This window comes from Chiloscyllium plagiosum, chromosome 9, assembly GCF_004010195.1.
Source record: "Chiloscyllium plagiosum isolate BGI_BamShark_2017 chromosome 9, ASM401019v2, whole genome shotgun sequence".
Taxonomy (NCBI): Eukaryota; Metazoa; Chordata; class Chondrichthyes; order Orectolobiformes; family Hemiscylliidae; genus Chiloscyllium; species Chiloscyllium plagiosum.
Genome location: NC_057718.1, coordinates 198,001 through 209,589, shown reverse-complemented (window position 1 = coordinate 209,589; position 11,589 = coordinate 198,001). Strand labels below are relative to the sequence as shown.

Sequence of the window (11,589 nt, the reverse complement as noted above, 5' to 3'; positions counted from 1 at the left end):
ACACTTTGCCACATTTAACTCCATTTGCCACCTCTCAGCCCAGCTCTGCAGCTTATCTATGTCCCTTTGTAATGCACAACATCGTTTGACACGATCTACAACTCCAAAGATCTCAGTGACACCCTCAAATTTACTAACTCATCCTTCTCCGCCCTCACCAAGGCCACTTATGAAAATGACAGTGGCCCCGAAACAGATCCTTACAGTACACCACGAGTAACTGAACTTCAGGATGAACATTTCCCATCAACAACCACCCTCTGTCTTCTTTCAGCTAGCCAATTTCTGATTCAAACCGCTAAATCACCCTCAATCCCATGCCTCCATATCTTGTACAATACCATACCGTGGGAAATGTTAACAAATGCCTTACTGAAATGCATATACACCACATCTTTACCCTTATCCGCCTGTTTGGTCACCTTCTCAAAGAACTAAATAATGTTTCTGAGACACGACCTACCCTTCACAAAACTGTATTGACTTCACAAAACTGTATTGACTTCACAAAACTGTATTGACTATCCCAAATCACCTTATTCCATTCTGGATGATTAAAGATCAGTGTGTATAAGATCAGTGTATATAAGATCAGTGTATATAAGATCAGTGAATATAGTTGGTTTGGTTAACACCAAGCTCAATGTCTCATACAGTCATAGAAATGTACAGCATGGAAACTGACCCTTCAGTCCAACCCGTCCATGCTGACCAGATATCCCAACCCAATCTAGCTCCACCTGCCAGCACCTGGCCCATATCCCTCCAAACCCTTCCTATTCATATACCCATCCAAATGCCTCTTAAATATTGCAATTGTATCAGCCTCCACCACATCCTCTGGCAGCTCATTCCATGCACGTACCACACTCTGTGTGAAAAAGTTGCCCTGTAGGTCTCTTTTATATCTTTCCCCTCTCACCCTAAACCTATGCTCTCTAGTTCTGGACTCTCCGACCCCAGGGAAAAGACTTTGCCTATTTACCCTATCCATGCCTCTCATAATTTTGTAAACCTCTGTAAGGTCACCCCTCAGCCTCCAACGCTCCAGGGAAAACAACCCCAGCCTGTTCAGCCTCTCCCTCTAGCTCAAATATTTCTGCTGATCAATGTTCAAATTCCTAGAGAAATATTAGATAAGTCCCTTATGGTCTTATAAAAGCACAGCACCAAAACCAATATCATCGATTTTAACAAGGCATTTGATAAGGTTCCCCATGATAGGCTCATTCGGAAAGTAAGGACACCTGGAATACAGGGAAATATGATTGTCTGGATACAGAATGGCTGGCCCACAAAAGACAGAGGGTGGTAGTAGGTGGAAAGCATTCAACCTGGAGCTCAGTGACCAGTGATGTTCTGCAAGAATCTGTCCTGGGACCTCTGATCTTTGTGAATTTTATAAATGACTTGGATGAGGAAGTGGAAGGGTGGGTTAGTGCCGATGACACCAAGGTTGGTGTTGTGGATAGTGTGGTGAGCTGTTTTAGGTTGCAACAGGATATTCACAGGATGCAGAACTGGGCTGATAAGTGGCAGATGGTGTTCAACTTGGGAAAGTGTAAAGAGATTCATTTTGGAAGGTCAATTTTGAATGCAGAATATAGGTTTAAGGCAGGATTCTTGGCAGTGTGGAGGCACATAAGGATCTTGGGGTCCATGTCCATAGATCCCTCAAAGTTGCCACCCAAGTTGATAGGGTCGTTAAGAAGGCATATTGTGTGTTGGCTTTCATTAGCAGGTGGATTGAGTTTAAGAGCCACCAGGTTATGTTGCAGCTCTTTCGAGCCCCAGTTTGACCACATGTGGAATATTGCTTAGTCACCTCATCGTAAGAAGGTTTGGATGGTTTGAACAGGGTGCATTTACTATAATGGTGCCTGGACTGGAGAGCATGTCTTATGAAGAATGCTTGAGGGAGCTAGTGCTTTTCTCATTGGAGTGAAGAAGGATGAGAGGTGACTTGATAGAGGTGTACAACATGATGAGAGGTATCGATAGAGTAATAGTCAGAGACTTTTTTTCTTTCCCCAGGACAGAAATGGCTCTCACAGGGGGACATAATTTTAAGATGATTGGAGGTTGAGGGGAAATGTCAGAGGTCGGTTCTTTAACACAGATTGGTGGGTGAATGGAATGCACTGCCAGCAGTGGTAATAGAGTCAGATACATTAGGGACATTTAAGCAACTCTTGGAGGCAAAATGATGATAATAAAATGAAGGGTATGCAAGTTAGTTTGATCTTACAGTAGGTACAACATCAAGGTCTAAAGGGCCTGTACTGTGCTATACTGTTTAATGTTCAATGTATATAAACAGATATGATATATCAAATATATTTGCATAAATATAATAAATAGGAGATCAAAATTTGGAAAGGTTTTGAGAGTTTAGTTAGATTTTCAGACAATGATTCCAGTCCTAGATGCAGAAGCTCTTGAAAACTTCAATCATCTCTGATCCTTCTAACTGTCACGAATACCACACTGGATTTGTGCCTTTCACTCCTTTGCTATTTAAACTAGCTATCCAGCTACAGTCAAATGCACATGGAGCCCCAAATCCCCACTCTTACTTCTGTTTCTCTACATATGAAGTCAGTGTCAGTGCTGTGCAAACATAAAATGGCTGTTGTGAAGAAACTATAAATGACTGACTGACATGTCCTGAATCTTCCATCCCAGTTTTGCAGATTAAAATGGACCTCACGATTTCTACATTATAATTACTTAGTCTCTTTTAGAAGGAGTATAGAGGGATGTGAACCAATGCCTCTTGGGTGATAGACTGAGCATGGACGATATAAAGTAGATGGTACAATGTTAAACTGGGTGCAGGATCAGAGAAGGCTTCAATTTGAATCTGAAATTCTGCCAGCACAGAGGAAGGGCAACTATGGCAAAAGCTGATTGTATTCATACATTCCTGCATTACAGAAGTATTAGTTTGTTGGAAAAATCAGGGTATGGGGAGCTCTGTGAAAAGTAAATGCATGTTCCAGTTGATTAAGATGCAAATTCTCTATATTTAAAGCTACTGCCCTGGGATAATTAATGTGTCTAACTTCCCAAACTTCAGCATAGTAGCAGAGTGATAAGAATTCACAAATGGTGACATGTGAAGTCAGCCAATGAATTCTAAGTGTAAGAATTTTCTCAGAATCAGTTGCAGAACTTTAATCTGGAGTCAGGTTTGTTTTATTTTAGTAACGATATTTTATAAAAATGCCACACTGTCCAACTATGGATTCAAATTGTGTGATTTATAAAAATAAACCAAAACGTCAGCAATAAAACAACCTCCTGAATGAAATTATTAATCTCACAGATTTATGCATCTTTGCGTATGAGAGGGAGAGTGTGCGCGCACGGGATGGAGAGGCAGTGTGTGAGAATGTGTGTGTGTGCCTATCAGTGAGTGTGGGAATGTGGCTGTGTCTGTGTAAGGAGAGAGTTGGATTCTTCTCTGATAAAGATTCATAGAAGAATATTTAAGTATAAGTGCATTTTTCTGTGAATCTGTGGTGACTGTGTCAGAGTGTGTGAATGCATGGATGAGTGAGCTTTTGGTTGTGAGAGAGGGTTTCAGCATCAGTTTTGTGTGAGATTTAGAAAGTGAGAGCGAGAGTGGGAGAAAGAGTGATGGAGGACATATTTACCAAAGTACGACCGTGTGTGAACTAGAAACTCGAAAGAGATATTAATATCGTCAATTAAAGGGAAACCCTGACGTAGAGAGATTCACAACCAGACTTCCTCACATCCCTCATATAATTTCCTGGCAGTAACTAGCAACTTGTTGTCTCTACATCATAGTAATTTTCTGATACCAACAACATACCCTGGACAGTATTGTTTAATCAATTTCTCATAATTTTTAAGGCAGTCCCTTCTTCTTTCTACTCAACTTACAAACATGAATCGTATTGCGCCTGCCAATGCTTGAAAAATACAATTCACATGATACAGACAGCAAAGTAGATGATTGGATGGGATGTAGTGAACTCTGTTACACTCAGTAACTTCATGTTGCAATTTTATAACATCCAGTCAAAACTCTGCCCTGCCACAGGGAAAATCCACACTGGGTCTGGAAATGTGGACTGGGCAGGGAACGGTTAATTTAATATGTCACTGAGTAAGTGTGTAAATCTCTGCTGCACATGGACATTTCTGACATTACATTCCATTTGCCAACTACTTGCCCATGCAGTAAACCTGTCAATATCTTTTTACAGCCTCTTTGGTGGTTGCCACAGCTTTCTTTCACACTCAGTGATGTCTTGACAGTGAACTTGGAGACATTACTTTTGTCTAAATCATTGATATCGATTATAAATGACTGTGGTTTTAACAGTGACCATCTGGCACCACCACTCATGCAAGCTCACTCAGTTGGAAATGACCTTGTTTACTGCCCATCAGCCAATCCTGCATGCTCCAGGACAGCAAACTCTGTTACACTCAATACACAGTCTGCCTTAACATTATAATGTTATACTGTACAGTCAGAACTATCAGAGGTGGGGCATAGAGACAAGCAAAGAGAGAGAGGTAGTGGATATGGTGGGGGGGAAGAGTGAGTCAGAAACGACAGACAGGGACTGAGAGGGAGACTTGTGAAGACTCGCTAAACTGAATAGTTCCCTCAATTACGTCACAATATTCAAATTCAAATATAATGCAGTTTTCTAATTTTTAAAAAATTTTGTGAAATGTAAGTATAGTTGATAGATTCTGAGATCCACACTGATTCTTAAAAACTCACCAATGAGATTGGTAGAGAGATTGAGTTTCGGAGCCACAAGGTCATGCTGCAACTGTTCAAAATTTCGGTGCGGCTGCATTTGGGGTATTGCGTACAGTTCTGGTCACCCCATTACAAGAAGGATGAGGAAGTTCTGAAAAGGATTCAGAGGAGTTTTATGAGGATGTTGCCTGATTATGGAGGGAAGGTCATATGAGGAAAGGCTGAGGGACTTGGGGCTGTTATCGTTAGAGGGAAGAAGGTTGAGAGGTGACTTAATTGAGACACATAAGATAATCAGAGGGTTAGATAGAGTGGACAGTGAGAGCTTTTTTCCTCGGATGGCAATGGCTAGCATGAGGAGACATAGCTTTAAATTGTGGGGTGATAGATATTGGACAGATGTCGGAGGTAGTTTCTTTACTCCGAGAGTAGTAAGGACGTGGAATGCACTGCCTGTAACAGTAGTAGACTGGCCAACTTTACAGGCATTTAAATGGCCATTGGATAAACATATTGATGAAAATGGAATAGCGTAGGACAGATGGGCTTCAGATTGGTTCCACAGATCAGTGCAACATAGAGGGCCGAAGGGCCTGTACTGCGCTGTAATGTTCTATGTTCTAGATGATAGCCCAGATCTCTCTGGTTGTGTGCCCATTTTAAAATTGGTACCATTCAGTTTGTATTGCTTCCCCTCAGACTTTCATCCAAACGGAACTGTTGCATCTTTCTCACCCTTTCAGTGAGTTGTCATGTGTCTGTCCATGTCACCAGCCTGCTGAGATCTTTCTGAATCTGCTCACATCCCATCAATTCGGGTATCCGTGGAAACCATTGCAAGGAAACAGGGCAGCTGCAACGTGCAATTCACAAGACAAATGTTGCATTGGCCTTCAGTACAACAAGATTTGAGTTCAGTAGTAAGGATGTCTTATGATGGTGATACAGGGATGTTGGTGAGACAAGACAAGCAGGGTTGTGTGCAGTTTGGGTCTCCCTGCCAGAGGGAGATATCCTTCCCACAGAGGGAATACACTGGAGGTTCACTCAGCTGATACCAAGGATCCACTTCAGGACGCGGCTGAAGAGCCTCAGTGCGGTGAGATACAGACTCACTGAGATTCCTGATGAGCAGCTCATGCTTAAAATGTCGACTCTCCTGCTCCTCTGCCTGACTGCCTGTGCTTTTCCAGCACCATACTCTTTGACTCTGTTCTCCAGCATTTGCAGTCCTCACAATCTCCTGATACTGGGGATGGCAGGACTGTCCCATGAGGAGAGTTTGGTTTATCTGGGCCACAAGAATAAGGGGGAAGAAATTGAATGAAACATATTCAGTTCTAACAGGGCTATACAGACTAGACGTTTTCCCTGTTAGGGGAGTCTTGAACAAAATGTCACAGTCTCAGGATATGGGCTAATACATTACGAATGGAGATGATGTGAACTTACTCCACGCAGAGAGTGTTAAACATGTGGAATTCTCTCCCACTGAAGGCCATGGAGGTCACGTCACTCAATATATTCAGGAAAGAGAATGACAATGTTTTGGATGTTAAAGACATCACGGGGTATGGAGCTAACGTGGGAATATGGCATCGGGATAGAGAATCAGCCATGAACACACTAAATGGGGAAGCAAGCTCTAAGAGCTGGATGGCCTATTCCTGCTATTGGTTTCTGTCAGCTCAGTGTCCTCCTGAAAATCTCATCGTGAAACCGATCAATAGCTGTTTTCATTCAGACATGCCTGCATCTTGAAAATGTGACCTTTCTTTGCAGAAGCTGTTTTCATTCGGTCTGTCGATGAAAGTGATACAATCAATTCCTCAACCACAACATCTCATAGATGCCCAGCCTTGAGTTTCTAGAGCTGTTTGGTGCCTATCCCATTTAGCACAGTGATAGTGCCACACAACATGATGGAGGTGATTCTCAACATGAAGGATGGCCTTCGTCTCCACAAGGACTGTGAAGTGGTCACTTTTACCAATACCATCATGACCAGATGCATCTGCAGTTGGAAGATTGGTAAGGATGCTAAGGTATGTTTTTTCCTCTTGTTGGCTTCCTCATCACCTGCTACAGATCCAGTCTAGCAGCCATGGCCTGTAGGACCTGACCAGCTCGATCATTAATTTGCTGCAATGCGACTCTTGATGACAGAAATTTAAATCCACCAGCCAGAGCACATTATTTTTCCTTGCCATTCTTAGTGCTTTCTTTGAGTGTTATTCAATATAGAGAAGCACTGATTCATCAGCTGAGGGAGGGCAATATGTGGTAATCAGCAGGAGGTTTATGGGACATCATGGGGTCAGAGTCAATGTTGGGGTCTCCCAGAGCAACTTCCTCCCATCTGTTCACTACTGTGCCAAACCTCTGCTGGGTCTGTCTGCCGGTGAGACAGGACATATCCAGGGATGGTGATGGTGGTGTTTGGGACATTATCTGTGAGGAATGATTCTGTGAGTATCCTTTTGTTATGGAATGCTCGTATGTTTATTCATATTCACTGCTTCCTGTCAGCTGTCCCATTCTAAAACCATGATCATATATTAGCCCCAATCTCATAAGGTTTGATTTGCATACTCGGCTTGGGGCATTATTAAAACTCTTTTCAATAATCCAAATGAATTGCATCCATTGGTTCTCCATAATTTGTCTACCAGTCGGCTTCTGAAATATAATTCCCATTTCTTAAAACTATGTTGAATTTGTCAATGCCCATTATTTTCAGTCACAATAATTTCTCCAAAACCAATTATTTCCTAATTTTATTCTACTTTTGTTTTTCCCAAATGATTTAGGATTCCTACTATTCTGGTTTTGTTTTCTTTTGTGAAGATAGAACTGAAGTAGTTGCTTCATACATCTGGGATTGTCCATTCTCCATTTTTCATTCTCTGGTTTCATAAGGTAAGGAAGCTGAATTTCTTTCCTATTTTCCAATTGACATACTTTTAGAAACCACTGCAGTTCACTGTTAAATCCCGTGTGACTGTGCTCTTCAGAAACCCATCAATTCCTGTCACAGAAGCATGCATTCTGCAACATCAGATATACAGCACAATCCACATCAGTCACAGCTTCCCACATTAGGCCCATTGCTGTGAATATTATAATAAATCAAGTGCTCGTCCAAGCACCATTTAACAATTGTGAGGTTACCTGCCACAATTGCCTTCTCAGGAAGTGCATTTCAGGGCCCCAAAACCTTCTGGGTGACAAACGATCTTCAAGCCCTCTCTAAGCTCAACCCTTCACTTTTAAAACGTGCTTCCTTGTTCCTGGCCCTTTCACTAAAGGGAACAGCTGCTGTCTATCCAACCTGTCCATGCCCCTAGTAATCTTATTTTTCTGAGTTACATCCCCCTCAGATTTCTCTGCTCCAAAGCAAACAACCCGAGCTTATCCAGCCTCTCTTCATAGCTAATACCTTCCATCCCAGGGAATATCCTTGTGCATCTCCTCTCCATCCTCTCCAGTGCAATCACATCTTCCCATAATATGGCACCCAGACTAAACATAGTACTTCATCTTGGCCTAACCAAAATCCTGTACAGCTCTTATGATCTACTCTAACCTTACACCTCTAATGCATTGTCTGAGCTGAGATTTCACCTTAAGTAATCTTGTGAATGTGACTAGAAAGAGGTTCTGGGATTTACATATTAATAAATCAAAACCTGCACCCCATTCTAAAAGATGAAAGACTTAACAGCAATTTAGGTTTGTTTAATATATCATATCCTTTGCATTAGACTATGATCTTGCACTATAAAATCTGTGTCTTATGATCCTGCCCACTATCTTCCCACAAGCAGCACTCCGAAACCTAGTACTTCCAAATAAACCTGTTGGACTATAAACTGGTGTTGTGTGATTTTTAACTTTGATAAATAAAGGCTATGCCCATGGTCTCCAATGCCTTATTAACTAACCTACTAATCTGTCCAATCATATTCAGGGATATTTGGAGAAGCATCCTCTGAGCTTCCTAGTGTGCTGCCATTCATTAAGTACTCCACTATCTGGTTCCATCTTCCAAAGCGCCTTAACTTATATTTATTAGAGTTAAATTCCATCTGCCATTGATCTGCGCATGTGACCATTCCATCTATATCTGCCTGTAACATAAAAGTTTCCTCTTCACTGTCAACCACCCAGGCAATTGTTATGTCAAACACAAGCTTACTTATCACGTTCTCCCCACCACTTTCCTCCACATTCACATCTACATCATTACTGCATACTACAATTAATAAGAGACTCAGCACTGATCCCTGTGTTACAGCAGTGGACACAGGTCTCCAGTCACACAAACAGCCTTCTACCACCACCCTCTGCCTCTTTTCACTCAGATAACTTTGGATATAATTTGCCAAGTTACCCTTAATACCATGAGATTTTGTTTGGTTTATCAGCTCCCTATGTATAGCTTTGTCAAAGGCCTTACCTTACTGAAAAGATAAAGACATGCTGACTGTTACGACACAGGATAAACTCTCCTGCTTAATTTAAAATCAGCAACACTGAAAAGATTTATCCTGTGCAGTAATGTGTAAAGATTTGAGTGACCAAGGACTATTTAAAGTAAAATTAACAACTTTATTTCTTAAAGTATAACAGAGAATAATTAACTAACCACTATTTGCAATTTCTTTCTCTAACCTATCTTATACCTTTCCTTCTATAATATTAGTCTGATAAAACTCCCAATTAAGATTTACAAACAACACTTCTTATCTCAAGTCTCAGCAGCTGTAAGTTCTTGGTTCTTGTCTTCGGATCTTAGTGTGTCTTCTTTTTGCCTTGTTTGGAATTTCTGCATCACATATTACTGATTGAAAGGGTACCTTTTTAAGAGAGCTGTTTTTCAGGCAGTCTGTTTACATGCTGGGATTGGCAGTTCTCCTCTCAACTGTTCAATTTTCGCCCAGTCTAATACCCCAGAGCATTGGATTGTGTCATTGGCTTTTAAGATTGTCAATATACTAAATTCAAACTTGATTGGAAATTGGTATTTTTTCGGGGTATAATTTAAACTGAATGGCTGAATTCGAATTTTCTTTTGTCTCCAGGCAACAAGTTAATCGAATGGTTTGACTGAATATTACATTGTTACCTTCTTCAAAACACTTGCTCCTATGTCCAGTAGTTCTGCTGCTTTTAACTCTTTTAAAGGTACACCCACATCTTCATAACACTTCCCCTTAAGAAAAAAAATGAATTATCATAATTAAAATATACTTTTATTTTTTCTCTCCTTTTAAAACACATTATCCTAACATACAGATAACTTTAATATAAGATCACCGTAACTTTTTCCCACATACCTGTATATGTATAATATTATTAAATAAAGACAAATCTCATCTATCAGTTAAATCCGTGATAACACATCTGCAATTACATTCTTCTGACCCATGACATGTATGATTTTTAAATTATAAGTCTGTAACATAAGACTCCAATGAAATATTCTTATATTCTTATCTTTAAAATGATCTAAGAATGTAAGCGGATTGTGGTCAGAGTACACAACCGAGTTCGTGACATACACATTAAAATGTTGTAAGGCCAGTACCAAACTCAGTCGTTCCTTTTCGATTTTGGAGTATTTCCTCTGGTGGATGTTGATCTTCTTTGTAAAGTAACCAACTGGCAGTTCAATCCTAACCTCATCTTCCTGTAGGAGTACTGCTCCAACTCCAACATCACTAGCAACGACGACGACTTTAAAAGGTTTGGAAAAGTTTGTTGTAGCTAAAACTGGTTTGGTGGTTAATATCAATTTCAAATGGTCAAATACTTCCTGGCATGATTCTGTCCACTGACACTTTGCGTTCTTCTTCAGCAAATCGGTTAATGGTGTCACTATACTGCCCAAGTTTGGAACAAGCTTCTGACAAAATCCGCTGAGTCCTGAGAATCAAAGCACCTCTTTCGTTGAGGTTGCTTGTAGAAATTCCTCGGTGGCCTTCGTCTTTGCGTTCCACGGGGTCAACCTTCCATGACCGATGTTATGCCCCAAGAACATCACTTCTGCTTTCATGAATTCCATTTCATTGAATTTTATCACCAGTTTTGCTTCTTGTAGTTGTTCAAAGAGCTCTGCCAAGTGTACCATGTGATCTTTCCAGGACTTACTAAAGATCACTACATCGTCCAAATAGACTGCACAGTTTTTTTTAACCCAGTCACAACTGGGTTAGCACTGCTGCCTCACAGCGCCAGAGACCCGGGTTCATTTCCCGCCTCAGGCGACTGACTGTGTGGAGTTTGCACATTCTCCCCGTGTCTGCGTGGGTTTCCTCCGGGTGCTCCGGTTTCCTCCCACAGTCCAAAGATGTGCAGGTTAGGTAAATTGGCCATACTAAATTGCCTGTAGTGTTAGGTAAGGGGTAAATGTAGGGGTATGGGTGGGTTGCGCTTCGGCGGGGCGGTGTGGACTTGTTGGGCCGAAGGGCCTGTTTCCACACTGTAAGTAATCTAATCTAATCTAATCTAATCTAAAACTCTGTTCATGAATCTTTGGAATGTGGCAGACATGTTCTTCATTCCAAAGGACATCTCCTTAAACTGATATCACCTGTTTGGGGTTACAAATGCAGAAATTTCTTTCGCCATCTCTGATAAAAGTATCTGCCAGTAACCACGCATTAAGTACAACTTTGTGATGTAATTGGCTTGTTCAACTTTCTCAATACAGTCCTCCAATCTAGGAATTGGGTATGAGTCCAATTTTGTAACAGTGTTGACTTTCTGATAATCCACGCAGAATCATTGAGTCCCGTCCGGTTTGGAAACTAAGACGATCAGCGATAACCACTCAC

General features: G+C 41.1%; 1 protein-coding gene across 1 annotated transcript in view; it reads right to left on the bottom strand.

Moving 5' to 3' along the window:
- Positions 1–5,372: 5,372 nt before the first annotated feature.
- The window catches only part of LOC122552524, a 26,285-nt gene continuing 20,068 nt past the window's right edge, over positions 5,373–11,589 (bottom strand). Inside the window, exons 2-4 of the mRNA XM_043695200.1 lie at positions 10,341–10,678; positions 9,879–9,965; positions 5,373–6,041 (exon numbers count right to left, since the gene is read on the bottom strand). Of these exons, the coding sequence (XP_043551135.1) occupies positions 5,682–6,041; positions 9,879–9,965; positions 10,341–10,678 (785 nt within the window). The 3' untranslated portion in view covers positions 5,373–5,681. The remainder of the gene's footprint in view (positions 6,042–9,878; positions 9,966–10,340; positions 10,679–11,589) is intronic.